The sequence below is a fragment of the Populus euphratica genome, unplaced genomic scaffold, assembly GCF_000495115.2.
Source record: "Populus euphratica unplaced genomic scaffold, PopEup_1.0 scaffold140.1, whole genome shotgun sequence".
Lineage (NCBI taxonomy): Eukaryota > Viridiplantae > Streptophyta > Magnoliopsida > Malpighiales > Salicaceae > Populus > Populus euphratica.
The window spans coordinates 461,895-479,261 of NW_011500028.1; the positions used below are offsets into that span (position 1 = coordinate 461,895).

General features: G+C 34.9%; 3 protein-coding genes across 6 annotated transcripts; 2 read left to right on the top strand and 1 right to left on the bottom strand.

The window, feature by feature from the left end:
• The first annotated feature begins 2,283 nt into the window (after positions 1-2,283).
• LOC105142338 (probable acyl-activating enzyme 18, peroxisomal) lies at positions 2,284-7,148 on the top strand. 2 transcript variants are annotated; one of them, XM_011049923.1, is made up of 14 exons: positions 2,284-2,632; positions 2,757-2,886; positions 2,966-3,222; positions 3,456-3,657; positions 3,786-3,826; positions 4,413-4,541; positions 4,660-4,733; positions 4,827-5,047; positions 5,344-5,438; positions 5,521-5,737; positions 5,853-5,978; positions 6,307-6,405; positions 6,499-6,705; positions 6,797-7,148. In XM_011049923.1, exons 1-14 carry the CDS (start codon positions 2,361-2,363, stop codon positions 6,908-6,910), a joined length of 2,184 nt encoding a protein of 727 aa, XP_011048225.1. In that variant the 5' UTR covers positions 2,284-2,360; the 3' UTR covers positions 6,911-7,148. The 2 variants fall into 2 exon arrangements, with proteins under 2 accessions (XP_011048225.1, XP_011048226.1); XM_011049924.1 differs by having other exon boundaries at positions 2,543-2,632; positions 2,764-2,886.
• Positions 7,149-7,830: 682 nt separating this feature from the next.
• On the top strand, positions 7,831-13,328 carry LOC105142339 (probable acyl-activating enzyme 18, peroxisomal). Of its 3 annotated transcripts, XM_011049925.1 has the most exons (14): positions 7,831-8,185; positions 8,889-9,018; positions 9,142-9,398; positions 9,650-9,851; positions 10,106-10,146; positions 10,365-10,493; positions 10,638-10,711; positions 10,805-11,025; positions 11,231-11,325; positions 11,404-11,620; positions 11,842-11,967; positions 12,279-12,377; positions 12,552-12,758; positions 12,909-13,328. In XM_011049925.1, the coding sequence occupies exons 1-14, from the start codon at positions 7,905-7,907 to the stop codon at positions 13,020-13,022; spliced, it is 2,193 nt and encodes a 730-aa protein (XP_011048227.1). In that variant the 5' UTR covers positions 7,831-7,904; the 3' UTR covers positions 13,023-13,328. The 3 variants fall into 3 exon arrangements, with proteins under 3 accessions (XP_011048227.1, XP_011048228.1, XP_011048229.1); XM_011049926.1 differs by lacking the exon at positions 8,889-9,018 and having other exon boundaries at positions 8,002-8,185; XM_011049927.1 differs by lacking the exons at positions 7,831-8,185; positions 8,889-9,018 and having other exon boundaries at positions 9,302-9,393.
• A 136-nt stretch (positions 13,329-13,464) lies between these two features.
• Positions 13,465-14,931, bottom strand: LOC105142340 (feruloyl CoA ortho-hydroxylase 1-like). Its single transcript, XM_011049928.1, has 2 exons — positions 14,366-14,931; positions 13,465-14,265 (listed from the first exon to the last, which is right to left on the bottom strand). Exons 1-2 carry the CDS (start codon positions 14,869-14,871, stop codon positions 13,695-13,697), a joined length of 1,077 nt encoding a protein of 358 aa, XP_011048230.1. The 5' UTR covers positions 14,872-14,931; the 3' UTR covers positions 13,465-13,694.
• Positions 14,932-17,367: the final 2,436 nt, after the last annotated feature.

Sequence of the window (17,367 nt, forward strand, 5' to 3'; positions counted from 1 at the left end):
TTGCTCATAGTGTTTTTTTCTTTCCATGTGAGCAGATTATGGACGTAAAAAAAAAAAAAAAAAACCCGGGCCCAAAATTTCATCATATTGGATTCAAAACGTGCTGTTAAATAGATTAAATAATAATAAGAAAAAAAGATTGGAAAATAGCTCATCTTAGAAATCTTTGTGTTATTTTTAAGCAAATGGGGGCATATGTATTTGATCAAAAAGAGGAGCTGCAAGTGCTGGGCTGTATGGTTCATTAACCTTACATATGATTGCACATGTAAGAATGGATTATACTGTGTATAGATGATGATCCTTTAATCACCGGTGTCATGTTATTAACATTATCATCCATGTCACACATTAACAAATATCCTATTCACTATCATCTTTGTTTTCCACACGATTACATATGGTGTTTATTATGGCTTCAAATCTTGAGAAAAGAATTATGGTCGTTTACACTTTTGATGTTAATTAGAAACGAGATTATAGAAGTTTGTTCGATGTTTTTTATTTTAATGTTTTTTAGGTGAAAAATAGTTGGGATATGGATTTTTAAGATCTAGAAACATAGATTTTGATTTTATAGTTAATATATAGCCATCTTTTTTTTTTTATTAACGTGGGTGTCCGGGCCAGCTTACGCGCACCACGACTAATCCCACGGTCCACTGAATATCCTGCAAGCCCAGTGAACAGGTAAGGCATCGTGGGGGTGACAGGCGTACCACACAGAGAGGAGCCAGCAAACATAGGAAGGAAACCACTAGCCAGCCCCACTGCTACTAGGACTCAAATCGAAGTTCGAAAGAAGGCGAGTAGCGCCTTACGCCACTGAGCTACAAGCTGCTTGGTAATATATAGCCATCTTCAATCATGGGAAACAATGGTAGGTTTGTAATATTTTTTTGAATTTTTTTTTAAAGCATAAACTTGAGTTTTTAGGCCGGATATTTCTATGTGGGCCAAACTTGTAAGCTCAATTTATATATGTTTGGTCTTTAATTTTTTTTCTTTTCATATTTTATAATTAGATTATTTTTTAAAAATATTTTATTCAAATAATTATTAGATTATTCCATTATTTTTAGAAAATATTAGTGTCTTTTATAGTAATATTAACATTGCTTTCTGAATAATTATAAATGAACTCAATATGTATTTTTTTTAAATGTGAATGAAATGATCTATTTTTTTTTAAAAAAATATTGTAATTTTTTTATTTGATTTTTTTCAAGTTTATTGTTTTTATATCTTTTAATACTATTCATGTCAAAATTATTGATTCTTTATTTTATTATACTTTGCTTTTAAAATTATGATATTTTTTAAATAACAAAAACTTTAAATGAAACAAGATTTGATAAGAAAAAAACATATTAATAAGGGAAAAACATATTAATTAGGGAAATATTTGTTTTTAATTTTTTTTTATCAAGAAGATAGTTTTTACATGTTAAATGTTTTTTGGGATATTGATTTTAATTGCTTACAATTTTCTATGAAATAAAAAACATAGCTAAAAAAAATAATATTTTTTTGTTATAAAAAATAAATTAATAAAAAAAGAGAATTTACACTAATAATCATATTTTCTTCTATGAAATTTAAATTATTACATTTCAGATGAAAATCCACTTTTATTGTTATATTATTAAATAAAAATTTTCTGAAAAGTATCTTATGTCATGAGTTCAAATATTTTCATATAAATCTATTTTTCAACTTTTAACTTTAATTTCTAGCTAGTATTAATATTTTTTTTATGATTTATTAGCTCATATAATTTTTAATTTATTTTATAAACACATATTATTCTGAATTAAAATTTTTTTCTGAGTTAAAAAATACATTAACAATATATGAACATTCTTCTTCAACATGTTAGAAATTAATTAGGGATCTTGTAAATAAGTTGCATTTTTCTCTAGGAATTTTGCTTATTGTCAAACATGTTAGAAAATAATATAAATTATATCTTGTAATCTCTTTTTAAATTTTTAGATTGGGATAGTTTTTTAATATCATATCAAAGTTTTGTTGATTAAACGGTTATGAGTTCGAATCTTACTATTTTTATTTATTTAATAAAAATTAAATATAAAATAATATAAATTTATATAAATTTTAAGTTTAAAGAGCTTTCACTTGAAAAAATATATATTAAAAAATAATATAAATTATATTTTAAAATCTTATTTAATTATTTAAATTTTTAAATTAAAATAATTCTGTGATAAATACGAGTAATTGGCTGCTTCTATAATATAAGAATACCAAGTTTTCACTTGGCATAGGGACCAACCGGCACTATTCTCCCTTCTCTTCCTGCTACTGAAGTTGTTATCAAGACACCGACACACAGGGAAATGGAGAGGAAAGGCATGGATGAACTGGAAGTGAATGATATAATCAAGGCAGGTCTATGCATAGACAATGCCAAAGAATTTCACAAAATCCTCAAAGAAACAATTGGTGCTGCTAAAGGGTCAGACCCTAGAGAGTTGTGGCAAAAGCTGGCGGCTAAAAGAGTGCTAAAGCCATATTATCCACATGGGCTGCACCAACTGGTTTACTACTCTGTCTATGCTCACTGGGATTCCACTAACAATGGACCTCCTCTTTACTGGTTCCCTTCTCTGTGAGTTCTTTTCCTTTCCCGTCTCCATAGTTAACCTCTTGGTAAAGCTGGCTATTGTGTGTGCGCGCGCGCGCGCTTCTATTAGGATGTTCATGAATGATAGATCTTTAATTTTCTGTGTCAGGGATCAGTCAAAACATACAAACTTGGGAAGGATAATGGAAGTTCATGGTCCAAGGCTTTTAGGGACTTCATACAAGGACCCTATTTCAAGTTTTAATCTCTTTCAGAAATTCACTGCTCAACATCCCGAGGTAAGCAAGGACTGCTTCAAGTATCATAGTTATAGATTATGTTTTCTGGTGAGTTTAACATTTTCTGATGGAATTCCAGGCTTATTGGTCAATACTTCTGAAAGAACTTCCTGTTGTATTTCGTGAACCTCCAAGGTGCATTCTAGACACCACTGACAAATCGAAACGAGGGGGAACTTGGCTTCCAGGTTCAGTTTTGAATATTGCTGAATGCTGTTTACAGCCCAGTAGACATCCTCGAAAAGATGATGATAGTTTGGCAGTCATATGGAGAGATGAAGGTGGTGATTCCAAACTTCATTTTATGACATTAAAAGAACTTCGAGAACGAGTAATGTATGATTCCATCTTCTTACTCTTTTAATATAATGATATGCAGCTTAGATTTCATCTTAGTGAAACATGAATATAAGTTAAAACTAGCAGCGTCTTTAAAGTTTTTTTTGTTTCAATTTCTCAATTTTTTTCTGCATTTCTCCTGTCTTCTCTTCCTTTTCTTCCAGTGCCGACTTCTTTCCCCCTTTCTGCTTTATATTCTGTTAAATTAATGTCAAGAACATGGGTTGCAGGTTAGTGGCAAATGCAGTGGATGCAACATTTTCAAAGGGGGATGCAATTGCGATTGACATGCCAATGACTGTCCATGCGATTATAATATATTTTGCGATTATCCTAGCAGGATGCGTTGTTGTATCAATAGCTGATAGCTTTGCAGCAAAGGAAATTGCTACTCGTTTGCATGTGTCTAACGCAAAGGGTATCTTTACTCAGGTCAAATCTCACTTTTATATATCACTTAATTTAGTATCATCAAAGGATATGAACTTGATTTTGATGATAGCTATAGCATGTTTCAATATTGTATTCAGAATTGATTCCTGCCTTAAATTTGAATGCAGGATTTTATACTGAGAGGAGGTCGCAAGTTCCCCTTATACAGGTGAATCTTATCTTTCAGTGCTAAATTTATTCGTGTATTGGAATTTGGAAATGCTAGTTATTAACAGAAATAAACTACGCATTTGAATCTAGAGTTACCCTAGTGAAGCCCTCAAAAGACGCTTGAACCTACCACCAACTTATTTGCTACCGTTGGCCGACATTGCAGAAAACATTTTAGTATTGCAGATTGATCATCTGTATGTCTAACAATCAAGACTCTAATAGCTAATTAACATATGCTTTGTCTGCTATATTTTTATGTGCATTCTTGTTTCAATCTAGATTGCAATTGATGATGGTTCTAAATTCTCAGCCTATGAGATTATTTATTGTAGAATGACTCTGAGGTGCAGAAGCCCTTCTACATATCATAGATGCTAACTTCTAAGTTCCAAATAATGGTTTTTGTTTGAAGGAACTCCAAAATGCCTTCACACATGAAACATTTGCCTGAGATGGAAGTCAATTCTGCAATGCTAAACTTTCTTTCTGGAATTTGATGTGCAAATGCATTGCAGTTCTGAATTCTGTTAGACTTGAGACAGCACGAAAAGGAACATCATGGTTTATTCTTTCTTTTGCAGTCGAGTCGTAGAAGCTGCTCCACATAAAGCTATTGTGCTCCCTGTGAGTGGGGGAGATGTATGCATTAAATTAAGAGAACAGGATCAATCTTGGGGGGATTTTCTTGCCAGTGTCATACACCTTCCAAGGTAATGTGCAAAGCTACTGTTTAAGGGTGGTCTTTCAAGACAATCATTATCGTTGTTTATGGAATCATTTGGTATGAATCTGACTAAAAATATCTTGTACTGCAATGGTCTGCGAAAGACCAAATCATTACTCTCCAGTTTATAATCCAATAGACTTTCCGACTAACATACTCTTTTCATCTGGAACCACAGGTAACAAACTTGCTCACCAAGTATTTAGTGTTTGCCATACTTTGGCTTTATGTTGTCTCATAAGTTTTTAACTTGGTCATTGGTCCGAATCAGGAGAACCAAAAGCTATACCATGGACACAGCTTTCACCAATTCGAGCAGCTAACGATGGATGGGCTTATGTTGATCTTCAAGTTGGAGATGTTTTCTGCTATCCTACAAATCTAGGATGGGTAGCAGGACCAATTGTGCTTTATGAAGCCTTTCTAAGCGGTGCAACTTTCGCTCTCTATCATGGATCTCCTCTTGGCGGTGGTTTCGGAAAATTTGTTCAGGTAATGTGTCTGATACTTATTCTGCTTTGCTATAAATGCCATGTCTCTAGTGACTTCGTGCTTACCCTCAGCTTTAAGCATTTATAACAAATTGGTTGGTTGAATTTCTAGAATAAACAGAACAGTTTGGGCACCCTTAAAAATCATTGAAACCAACCAAAAAAGAAAAACGAACAAGGCAAAAAGCAAAGCAGACCACAGGAGGCAGCAGCTGCATGAGTAAACAGCCAAGGCAGGGGTGAGTTCTTCAGTAGGATGAAGAAACCACCTTATCCTTTTCTATTCCATCTGTTCAGGATGCCGGTGTGACTATTCTCGGCACGATCCCATCTATGGTAAAAGCTTGGAAGAGTACAAATTGCATGGAAGGCTTAAATTGGACAAAGATAAGGTTATCTTTTCTTTCAACTACGGTTAAATCTTTGCTTCCACATTTCCGGAGGATTTCGAGAAAAAAACAAATGCCTCTGCAGATCCTTTGTTACTGCTGGAGAAGCCTCTGATGTTGATAGTGGCCTTTGGCTTTCTTCAAGAGCTTATTACAAGCCCATTATTGAAGTTTGTGGAGGCACGGAGCTTGCATCAAGCTACCTCCAAGGAACTTTATTGCAGCCACAAGCCTTAGGAGCGTTAAGCACTGCCTCAATGGCTACAGGCGTTGTCATCCTTGACGACAAAGGAGTTCCTTATGTAAGAACATTTTTCTGGCAAGTGAACAATTTCAAAGATTTCCATGATAAAAACAATGGAACTTATCCAATGAATGTGCAGATATTTTACGTATTTGGTCTTGTCTGTATTACAGCCAGATGATCAACCATGTGTTGGAGAAGTAGGCTTGTTTCCTTTAATCATGGGAGCATCAGATAGATTGCTTAATGCTGATCATGACAGAATTTACTTCAAGGGAATGCCAATGTATAAAGGAATGGTATGCTAATTCTTGCTTCTTTTTTTTGACATTTCCATCTTTAAGTAGTTTTTGGTTGTCTCAAGACATAAGAAAAAATTATATCAGGATATAGACAGGACATGTGTCCTTGTACCTCTTGTTTTGTTTTGGAATGACACCTTGTACCTTTTGTTTTGTTTTGAAATGACATAAATTCACTTCAAAACTGTCTCATAAACATTCATTTTATGTCTTTGTTTTGGTCTCTCCAAACAAATACGTTTCTGCTTCTGTCCGAACTTGTAAGTAGCTAAAATCCTTATCAAGAAGTTGACAGAATTGCCTTCTTATATCCATTAATTTGCAGCAACTCAGGAGACATGGAGATATCATTAAGAGAACTGCTGGAGGCTATTTCATTGTGCAAGGCAGGGCTGATGACACCATGAATCTTGGTGGCATTAAGGTATTCCATTCTCTAGAACTGCTCCTCTTTCAACTTTTGAAAGGCTTGTTTTCCAAGTTTTGAACCTCAATTTTTTTCCCTGATCATTTGCAGACAAGTTCTGTCGAAATCGAACATGCGTGTAACAATGTTGATCAAAGCATAGTGGAGAGTATTGCAATAAGTGCAGCGCCAGAAGATGGAGGTCCAGAACTCCTTGTAATGTTTGCTGTACTAAAGGAAGGATATAGTTCAAAACCAGAAGATTTGCAGAAGAAATTCACCAGAGCCATACAGACCAACCTGAATCCTTTGTTCAAGGTTTGCACTTCACCTCCACTTGTCAATATACTCACATTCTTGAGGTGTTTCTGTAGTGGTAACTGGTATAGTTTTTGAATGTTTTGGACAGGTAAACCATGTGAGGATTGTTCCCGAGATTCCTAGAACTAGTTCCAACAAGTTATTAAGGAGAGTTTTAAGGGACCAAATGAAGAAAGAGCTGTCCGTTCGAAGTAAAATATAATAGGAACAAGAACGTGTTTGAATATGAAAATATAAAAATAAATTCATCTCTGGAGTATTTTTAAAGTAATTTTTTGTTTAAAAACACAAGGAGAACCCATCTCTTCTGTCTCATCCAAGGCTTGGTTCTTTGATAAGGAATGCTTTTTTGCTGTCTCGATTGAAAAACAAATGTAAAATGTCTGCAATTTTATTGTTTAGTAAATTTATGGAGTGGCTAACAATGGATTTCTGATTTAGTGGTAATGAGTTCTTTACACTTGAAAGAAAGATGAGGCTTAAAATTCTCTCGAAGGAGAATATGATGTTACAAATTGCTAGATTACAAGGGGAGATCAGAGGAGGCCATCGTGGAAATATAATTCCATTGCCATGTTAAGCACCCAAGAAAAACCCTAATGGACGAGCTTCTATAATTAAATTGAATTACTTGGCCAACGAAACATCACTGTTCAATGGCATCTTCCACTTCTCCTGACATTTCTCATTAAAAAAATTAAATTGATTTCTTGTAATTTTTATTTTAGTGCAGAGGCAGAATTAATACGTCAAATCTTGGTACTAAAAAAAAAAAAAAAAGCTAAAGAGGGGAGAGAAAATTTAGCCATAGATTGTTTGGGTTCCTGTGAAATTTATTTTTCATTAAATTTTGTTCATTTTATTTTAAATTACATATTTGTAAATATTTTTAAAGTTAAAAGTAAATTTTAAAAAATAAAAAAATATTATTTTAATATATTTTTTAAAATAATTTTTATGACGGCCGCGACACGAAGAATAAATAATACACGCCAACCAGAATTTAAATCAGAGTAGTAAGTGCAAAACGGGTGCCCGCTCGTGGTCACCTGCCACACCTGCGTTTCACCTACTTTATCACTTCACGTTGTCTTAAATAATGACAAGAGCCATAGGCCATAGCCAAGTAAGCATAGGAAAATCGAACTGTGTGTGTGTGTGTGTGTGTGTTTAAGAGAGAGAGAGAGAGGGGGGTAATGATGGGGAAGAAGAAGAGCATAACTGAAGTGGGAGTTGATGATATAATCAAGGCAGGTTTGTTTGTGGAAGAGGAGGCTAAAGAATTCTACAGAATCCTCAAAGAAACAATTGGTGAAGCAAAAGGGTTAGACCCAAGAGAGGTTTGGAGGAAAGTGGTGGACAATAGAGTGCTAAAACCATGGCATCCTCATGGAGTGCATCAACTTGTTTATTACTCTGTCTATTCTCATTGGGATTCCTCAACCAAGGGCCCTCCTATCTATTGGTTTCCTTCTCTGTAATGTTTCTCCCTTTCTCTGGTTTCATCCGTGGTTTCTTGATTGTTTTCACTTTTCATCATTTTGCTGTTTTTTTTTTTCTTTGGTTCTTTCTATGTTTGGATTTCTTGATCGATGATTGACGGCAAGCAGATGCCGTTTTCTTGAACTACAAAGTCGTTGACCATGTCAGTCCAGGGAAAGTTACGTGTGTGATCCTCCAAGTTTCAGAATTTGGTCATATTAATCCCTACATCACATATTATCAATCATGGGTCCGTAGAATTTATGTCCATTAGATGGATGCCATGTGCTCCCATAGGTACACTTATGAGTGGATGGAGGGGCAAATATGGCTAGGAATTGAAACTATGAGGACTGAGATGCCCAGAATTATAGTAGAGGGGCTAATGTGATCTACCTCCTAACCGTGGGGGGCCATGCGAGTAATTTACTCTTGGTACTGTGGTCAGTTCAACCCATGCTAATGCCAATAATTTCTGCTGCTAAATTTTGGTTGCTGTATAAGTTGCACTTGAAGTTGGTGTACATCTTGGCTTTCATATATAGAGTACAGTTGAATGTAGATTCCTGTTGATGCCTCAAATTGGTTATATGTTATAGAGGGTCAAGGAAATGCTCGATCAATATGTGAAAGTGTGTGGTTTTTAATATTTTCCCTTCCTAACTGATTTAGTTATTGAAATGATATTTAAATGGTAGAAACGAATCTAGACGGGCAAACTTGGGACGTGTAATGGAGATTCATGGTCGGAAGCTTTTAGGAACTGAATACAAGGATCCTATAAAAAGTTTTAGCCTCTTTCAGAAATTCTCTGTTGAACATCCTGAGGTAAATAAGGACTATTGCCATATGAGCATAACATTTTAGGTACATTTAGTTATGATTTTTAAAATGTGGTATATTTCAAGGTTCATTTCCTTATTCAATTTAGTGTTTGCAAATGATTTCCAGGCTTATTGGTCAATTGTTCTGAAGGAGCTTTCAGTTGTATTTCGTGAACCGCCAAAGTGCATTCTCGACACAACTGACAAATCAAAACCAGGAGGAACATGGCTTCCAGGTTCTGTTCTGAATATTGCTGAATGCTGCCTGCAACCTGCAAGCCATCCTAGTAAAAAGGATGATGATGTGGCTATTGTCTGGAGGGATGAAATGGATGATTCTGCTTTGCACCATTTGAAACTGAAAGAATTTCGAGAACAAGTAATGTAATGCTTCATGTGCCTACACCATTCATGTTTATATTTTTGTTTTATCATGCTATGACAAGCTGCACCATGTTTAGGTTTTTTATGGCAATGACTAAATGTTATAAATGATTTCTTTTGCATGAATATGTGATTCTTTTCCCACAATGGGTTTTAAAAGAAGTTAAAGAACATATGGAGTCCTAATTTCTTACACTGTATCATGAGAAAGAATGGTCCTTGACCAGTGTTGTAAACGAAATGTGGCGCAGGTTGGTGGCCAATGCACTAGATACAACATTTACAAAGGGTGATGCAATTGCTATTGATATGCCAATGACAGTCAATGCAGTTATTATATACTTGGCCATTGTATTAGCAGGATTTGTTGTTGTATCTATAGCTGACAGCTTTGCAGCTAAAGAAATTGCTACTCGTTTACGTGTCTCCAATGCAAAGGGTATCTTCACTCAGGTGACATTTCGCTGTCATAGTTCTCAATGTGTCCATTGCTTTTCTGCTTTGAATATTTTTTTTTTTCCTGCCATCTTTAACTACAGTAATAGCTGCAGAGGGTAAGGTATAAGGATACCTTCTTAGCAAATAGTTTGTGGTTTCTTTGAATGATCAAAAGATTGAAGAAGTGGTCTGAGATTTCTGTTCACAGATATTGCTTCTTTCTGCTTTCGTTTTTAGACTCTGATTCCTAACTTCAATCCTGTATTCAGGATTTTATTCTCAGAGGAGGTCGAAAATTTCCTTTGTACAGGTAAAGACTACCCCACTCTTATTGTTATATCGTTATGATGGGTACAATCTTTCTGTTTAAAACTGATCTTTCCTTAAGTGAGACCCTGAAGATGTTGTTGCTATCAAAACTTGCTAAATTTGGGGTGATATTGCAAAACATACCCTGTCAGATGCTCTTATATAGATTGTGGCTACGTGCCAAACTTTCATGCTAAACACACTTCTTCTCTTTTGCAGTCGTGTTGTAGAAGCTAATCCTTGCAAGGCTATTGTGATCCCTGTGATTGGAAATGATGTAGGGCTTCAATTAAGAAATCAGGATCAGACATGGATAGATTTTTTGTCCAGTGTCAATCACCTTCCAAGGTAATGTTTGCGCTTATGAATTGAGGCAGTTTATTATATATTTGTATTCATAATGGAAGGTTTATCTTTATTAACTTGTTTCTCTACTCTGTTTTATATTTTAATCCGTTGATGCCAATTGTAACAGTATTCATTCTCTGACAGGCCAAATTATTACACTCCTGTTTATCAACCAGTGGACTCTCTGACTAATATACTTTTCTCATCTGGAACCACAGGTAGAGAAATGTTTGATATGCTTATTTTCTTACCTGTGTTTCCTCTTCCCTATTATCAACTGATTATCAAGCTTATTTACTGGTCTAAATCAGGGGATCCAAAAGCTATAGGATGGACACATCTTTCACCAATTCGATGTTCTGAGGATGCATGGGCTCACGTTGACATTCAAGATGGTGATGTCTACTGCTGGCCGACGAATTTAGGGTGGGTGATGGGACCAATTTTACTTTATTCCACCTTTTTATGTGGCGCAACTCTTGCCCTCTTCCATGGGTCTCCTCTTAGCCGGAGGTTTGGAAAGTTCGTTCAGGTATTACCTGCTGTGTTTCTTTGATAAAATCTAATGCTGTCCCTCAAAATCTAGTGTTGTCCCCCAAAGCATGATTTTTGTTACATGAAGCTGTTAAATACCAGCTTTAGCTACAGGTATTAAAAACCAAACAACACTACATAATACATTTGCAGCAGAAACATTGCCATTCCCTAGCCAACCATTGCCTTATCATTCTTTTCAGGATGCAGGAGTTACTGTTTTGGGTACAGTTCCAAGCATAGTAAAAGCTTGGAAGAGCACCAACTGTATGGAGGGCTTAGATTGGACAAAGTTGAAGTAATTTTCACCTTCAAAATATATTAATTTTTGCACATGGTATTCGGGAAAAATATGACTTATAAAATGCATATACAGATCCTTTTGTAGTACTGGTGAGGCCTCAAATGTTGACGATGACCTTTGGCTTTCTTCGAGAGCTTATTACAAGCCCATCATTGAATGTTGTGGAGGCACAGAGCTTGCATCATCTTACATCCAAGGATGTCCATTGCAGCCACAAGCTTTTGGAGCATTTAGCACTGCATCGATGACAGCAGGCTTTGTCATCCTTGACGAAAATGGTGTTTCTTATGTAAGATAACTTTAATGTTCAACTGTTGTTCTGGGTCTAATTTTTATTTCTACCATTGCAAACCAACCTGTGTGACCTGTCACTGGATCATATCAGTGTGATCTTAGTGCCAGGTGGGAGATTACATTAATTGTCATGATAACAAAATAAAAGTGAATAAATCAAGCTGAAGGACTGACGTATTCATTTCTGTTCTATACGATTTCTTTGATCTATTGCAGCCAGATGACATGCCTTGTGTTGGTGAAGTGGGTTTATTCCCTCTATATCTGGGAGCAAGCGATAGATTGCTCAATGCTGATCATGACAAAGTTTACCTCATAGGGGTTCCGATGTACAAGGGAATGGTACATATTTGCCGTTCTTACAATATGCAATCATTCTTCACGGTTATGGTCTAATTACAATTCCATACAGAGCTGTTTGTATATACTTGGTTATAACATTAGTATCCTACCTAAAAGGCAAATTTGGATATATGTTCATGTACTATTACAAGGAGATACCTATTCCTGATATAGTTTGACATTTAGACATTCCATTCCTTGTTTCACCAAGATTAGGAGACCTGCTTAGCTGGTTTCTTAGCATTTTCAGGTTTATGATCATATAAAACTGGACTCAAAGGTCTTTAATGACTTGGCACATGCATTTGCAGCAACTTAGGAGACATGGAGACATCATTAAGCGAACAGTTGGAGGCTATTTTGTTGTACAAGGCCGGGCAGATGACACCATGAATCTTGGTGGAATTAAGGTACAACATTCTCTATGGACAGGATTGTCCTTCAGTTTTGTCCCTCCTAATAGGCTTTTGGCATGGCATGCTTCCTGACTCTTGAATGACCTTCACCTGTATCCCTTGTGTTTCCTTTGGAATGCTTGGACCAATTTCTGAATTTTAAAATCTCAAATCTTTCTTGATATACAGACAAGTTCTGTTGAAATTGAGCGTGTCTGTGACCGTGCTGAGGAAAGCATCATGGAGACTGCCGCTATCAGTGTAGCACCAGTAGATGGGGGTCCAGAGCTATTGGTAATTTTTGTGGTGCTAAAGAAAGGATTTGTTGGGGAACCAGACAAGTTGAAGATGAAATTCTCAAAATCCATCCAAAACAATCTCAACCCTTTGTTTAAGGTTTGACTCTGAATTTATGTTTTCTTCATTCACATGACATCTGGTTTGGACTTGGTATCTAGGCTACTCTACATGGTTGTTTTAAAGTTTAAACCATGATATTGTTTGGGTTCCTAACTTTATTGTTTCCATATTCTTGGCTGTTGACAGGTGAGCTTTGTTAAGATTGTTCCTGAGTTTCCCCGAACTGCTTCTAACAAGTTACTGAGGAGAGTTTTGAGGGACCAAATGAAGCATGAGCTATCAGTTCGGAGTAAAATTTAGTTGAAGCATCTTCAAAATCTCTTCTTATACATCAGTCTATCAACCAAAAAACTGTTTGTAATAATGAAAAAGAGATTCTAGGTGGCCATTTTAATCCCGTTGTTCTCAAATGGTGGATAGATGGCATCAATTGAGGCATGCATTCTTGTAATTCCTGCAATGTCATTGCTTGTTGTCAAATAGATGTAGCTGAGATGCTTGTGGTTTTGCTTAAAGGTTTGGTGTAAAATGGAAAAATGTTTCTTGCTACCTGATGATTAATCAGACAGTTTGAATAAATATTTTGCTGCAAGCCTGTTTTCCTTTCCTCGTTCTGTTAAATTATAGTATGATTTTTCTGGATTTGGATTAGAGAGTTTGAAGCTTCAAGTACTTTGTTGCAGAGGCATTCTGCAGGTTGCCTAAAGGAATGCTGATTTAACTCTTTAATGAATAATATCTCGCACAATAAAGGATATAAACCATGCAAAATCATATAATTTCTTTTCAAATAAGACAAGCAGCAGTAAAGTAAAACTTCTTGTGTACAAGATAATCCACAGGTGAAGTGCTGGTCTCTGACATGTTGTGACCGGCCTCAACCCTTGTAAATCTTGCTCCTTATTAGACCACATTGCTCATGTAGTATCAAAACAAGTTACACACCTGAAAGAAAGGAAAAAAAAGAGAGCATTATATCTTTGCCATATCGATTGTTTTCTTCCCATCATGTGCTTTTCGGAAGAAATGCTTGACGTAATCCGAGTACAGAACTTCCTTATACACAGCCTTCTCGCCACTGGCCAGCACTTCGGGGAAAGGAGAGATTTTGTCTGATGGCCTGGGGTTGATGAAAATGGGAACTGAGATCCTGTTATTATTTCCATTAGCAATAACACGGTGCTCGATGCTCTTGTATCGACCATTGCTCATTATTTGCAAGGCATCTCCAACATTGATCACAATGGAGCCGCTAACAGGAGGAACATGAATCCAGCTATCATTGTTCCCTCGCACGTAAAGTCCACCGATGTCATCTTGGAGGAGGAAAGTGAGTGTTGAGACATCCGAGTGGCGGCCAACTCCTACAGTGAGCTCAGGGTTTGGACAAATCGGATAGTAGTTAAGGTTAGTCCTTTTAGACCCCATTAAGAGGGATTCTTTTGTCTCATCGATCTCAGTCACATTCAGATTCTTCAATAGCACATCCAGTAGCTTTCTAATAACAATTTCTGATCTATTCATGTACTCTAGCACTTGATCCCTGAAAGAGAAAAAATCGCGAGGCCGACAAATTGATAGCCGTTATAATCAAGAAATAATGTTATATACATGTGCAATGCGCAAAGTTAAATATTTATTACTTGCAAACCGCAGGCCACAATGCAGAAGCCTCATCTTCGGAGACATAAAAGAGACTAAGGTAGTCTTTCCACTCTAAAGCCTTCTCAGATTCAGGACTAAAGCTTGTGCCAAACCGCACGTTGTTAGAAGGAGAAAACTCTTTCAAATACTTCCTCTTTTCCTCTGCTGGTAATCTGAAGAACTGATGAGTTGCTTCCTTAACATTCTCAAGTACTTCAATGGGAACTCCATGGTTAATAATCTGGAAGAATCCCCATTTCTCTGCAGCCTCACAGATTGCTTCAGCAACTTTAGGGTCATCCCATTTTGACATGTCAATGATGGGAATGGATTCATGGGGCATGATTTTGGTACCACACATTCTTTCCTCAAGGGGTTGGATGTATTGCTTGGGGAGGCTTTCGAGGCCCATTTCGGAGAGACCCTTTACTCCATTGCCTTTGTTCAGGACAAAATCAGTGATATCTGAGGAGTCATTGAATGACACTGCTAGTGTTGGAGCCATTGCTTGGACGCTTCTAGCTAGCTAAGACAACCAAGGTAGAAAATGTAGTGTTTGCCATCAGCTTCCAGGGCTTCGCTACTTATACTGTACTGTTTAAGGATGTCTCCATGCCTTCTGCTACATGTTCTTTCAGTTGATAAATTCCTCACCAACTCACCTAGCAACTTGCACGCCTTCTCACCTTTTCCTTCTCAAAGTTGACTTGATGCTGCTTAATCTTAATTCCTTACATGCATGGTACTAGTTTAGTTTGTCAAGTACCCCTTTAATGAAATTATTTTATAGTGTTTATGTTTGATATCGCATATGTTTTTACCTATGTTTTATCTAAAAATAGTATTTAGTTAAAGAACAAAATTTTGCTTTGAATCAAAGCAGCTACATTCTAGTTTTTAACCAAAAAAAATAAAATTTAGTGTACGCTTTTCAACTCACAACTTCATATAATATAATAATTAGAACTTAACATAGCATAATAATATCGAACTTATTCAGTAGTAGTGGCATTGGGGTGTTTAAAAAAAAAAATTCAATTAAAAATACAGTAAATAATTAATGGATATAAATAATATCAAAATATTAATTTGATGTTTTTTCATGCAAAAAACAGTTTAAAAAAAAATTAAAAAAAAATTAAAGCACTATCTTAAAAATAAAAAATAAAATTCGATTAATGTAGATTAAAGAAGGTACAAGTAATTATCTCTTACCAATGTTAATGCCAACCAATAAGCTAGCTAAATCAATCAATTCAAAAATCAAGGACTTGCGATTTGCATGTGTTCTTAATTAGCTAATTAAGTTTTTTTTCCACTAGTTCATGGCCTTACCAATAATTGAACATTGATACAAGAAATCCCATAATCAAGAAAGGATATAGACTTGTATGAACAAATCAAAGTCATTGCATAATTAAGATCCCCCATAACCAAAAAAGAAAAAAATAAATTGTATGAACAAATCAAAATTAAGTCATTGCTTTGAGATATTCCTACGTTGATGTGCATTCTTCTTGACACCCATGATTATTAAGATTAACTTCGAGGCTCTCATAGATTGTGGCATAACCCTTTCTTGACCTTCCACTTTGTATAGAGACACCATTTGTACACAGATATTCTTGTTATTGTTTTTTTTTCTTTTTTTTTTACGTAAAAAATAAAACTTGAGTCATTTTTTTGACTTTTTTTATTAGACCATTAGTTTGTTTTAAGATTTCATGCTGATGATATCCATCGACAATTATTATATTCTAATTTGTAGGTTTTTGGTGAAGTTGTCACCGACTGAATTAATCCTTGTTATTTCATTATGCCAAATTGCTAGATTGACTTGGTAAAATTAATTTGCAATCGCTTCTTGCTTGCCAACCTCGCGGCATGCATGTTTGAGTGAGGGAAATGAGGCAAGAAGCACGTTACAAATTAAAAATCAAAATTAGTCCCTATTTCATAAAATTACTTTCACTTAGGTCCCTAACCAATATTTTTAATTTGTTACAAGAAATGGAAACTACTAAAGCTGACATTGATATTTGTATCCGACAATTTGTGATGTTATAGCAACAACAAATGACAAGAAAATGAATTTCGGGTTGGTATAGGAATGATGCTTGTATATTCGGATGGAAGAATCCAAAATGTTTTTTTTCTTTTTTAATATAGAAGTGTTAATATTTTCATTAATCAATTATGTGGCACATAATTGAAAAAATAACTGAAATTAAGTTAATTTTGAAGCTAGATGCACTATATGGCATCAAAAACATTATGCGGAATACATTGTTAAATTCTATGTCTTAGTTTGAGAGGAAATTAACTAATATGAAGTTTCTTAATTATATAATTAGGATTTTGTTTCAAGTTGTGCTTTATTTAAAGAGAGAGGCCAGACATGCAGGCCATAGGGTCAGTGCATGCACAAAGCAACAAAGACATATCACTCTTTCAAAGACTTGTTTTTGGGAGGAAATTAGCAATAATAAATAATCCTAAGCGAGTCCAATATGATCCTATAATGTTCAATTTGTTTACGAATTAGCCGGGATGAATATTTGCTGAGAAATCCATTTCTGATTTATATTTTTATAATTTTTAATTTTTCTTAGGAATCAGCAGAAACAAACACTAAAATTGTTGGTGGCTGTTTCGTTTATATATATATATATATAAAAAAAAAAATTTAGTTAATAATTTTGTGTTTGGTTTTTTCGTGAAACAGTAGTAAAATAGTTTTTTTCCAGATTAAGATAATATTTGATATTGTAGTTGGAAAATATTTTAAAAAAAATTTAAAATTTTTATTTATTTTAAATTAATATATTTTTGATATTTTTAGATCATTTTGATATATTAATATTAAAAATAATTTTTTAAAAATAAAAAAATATTATTTTAATATATTTTAAAATAAAAATATTTTTTAAAAATAATTATTATTACATTCCCAAATTGGGAATAGATGTATTTCACTTGTTGGAGTATCTGAACAAGAAAT

Bases quoted from the DNA above. Each gene is read 5' to 3' on its own strand.
- LOC105142338 (XM_011049923.1), top strand. From the start codon at position 2,361: ATGGAGAGGAAAGGCATGGATGAACTGGAAGTGAATGATATAATCAAG. The intron at 2,633-2,756 runs GTGAGTTCTTTT...TTTCTGTGTCAG, and splicing joins CTTTACTGGTTCCCTTCTCT to GGATCAGTCAAAACATACAA. The intron at 3,658-3,785 runs GTCAAATCTCAC...ATTTGAATGCAG, and splicing joins CAAAGGGTATCTTTACTCAG to GATTTTATACTGAGAGGAGG.
- LOC105142339 (XM_011049925.1), top strand. From the start codon at position 7,905: ATGATGGGGAAGAAGAAGAGCATAACTGAAGTGGGAGTTGATGATATA. The intron at 9,019-9,141 runs GTAAATAAGGAC...AATGATTTCCAG, and splicing joins TCTCTGTTGAACATCCTGAG to GCTTATTGGTCAATTGTTCT. The intron at 9,852-10,105 runs GTGACATTTCGC...TCCTGTATTCAG, and splicing joins CAAAGGGTATCTTCACTCAG to GATTTTATTCTCAGAGGAGG.
- LOC105142340 (XM_011049928.1), bottom strand. From the start codon at position 14,871: ATGGCTCCAACACTAGCAGTGTCATTCAATGACTCCTCAGATATCACT. The intron at 14,266-14,365 runs GTAATAAATATT...TTTCTCTTTCAG, and splicing joins TTGTGGCCTGCGGTTTGCAA to GGATCAAGTGCTAGAGTACA.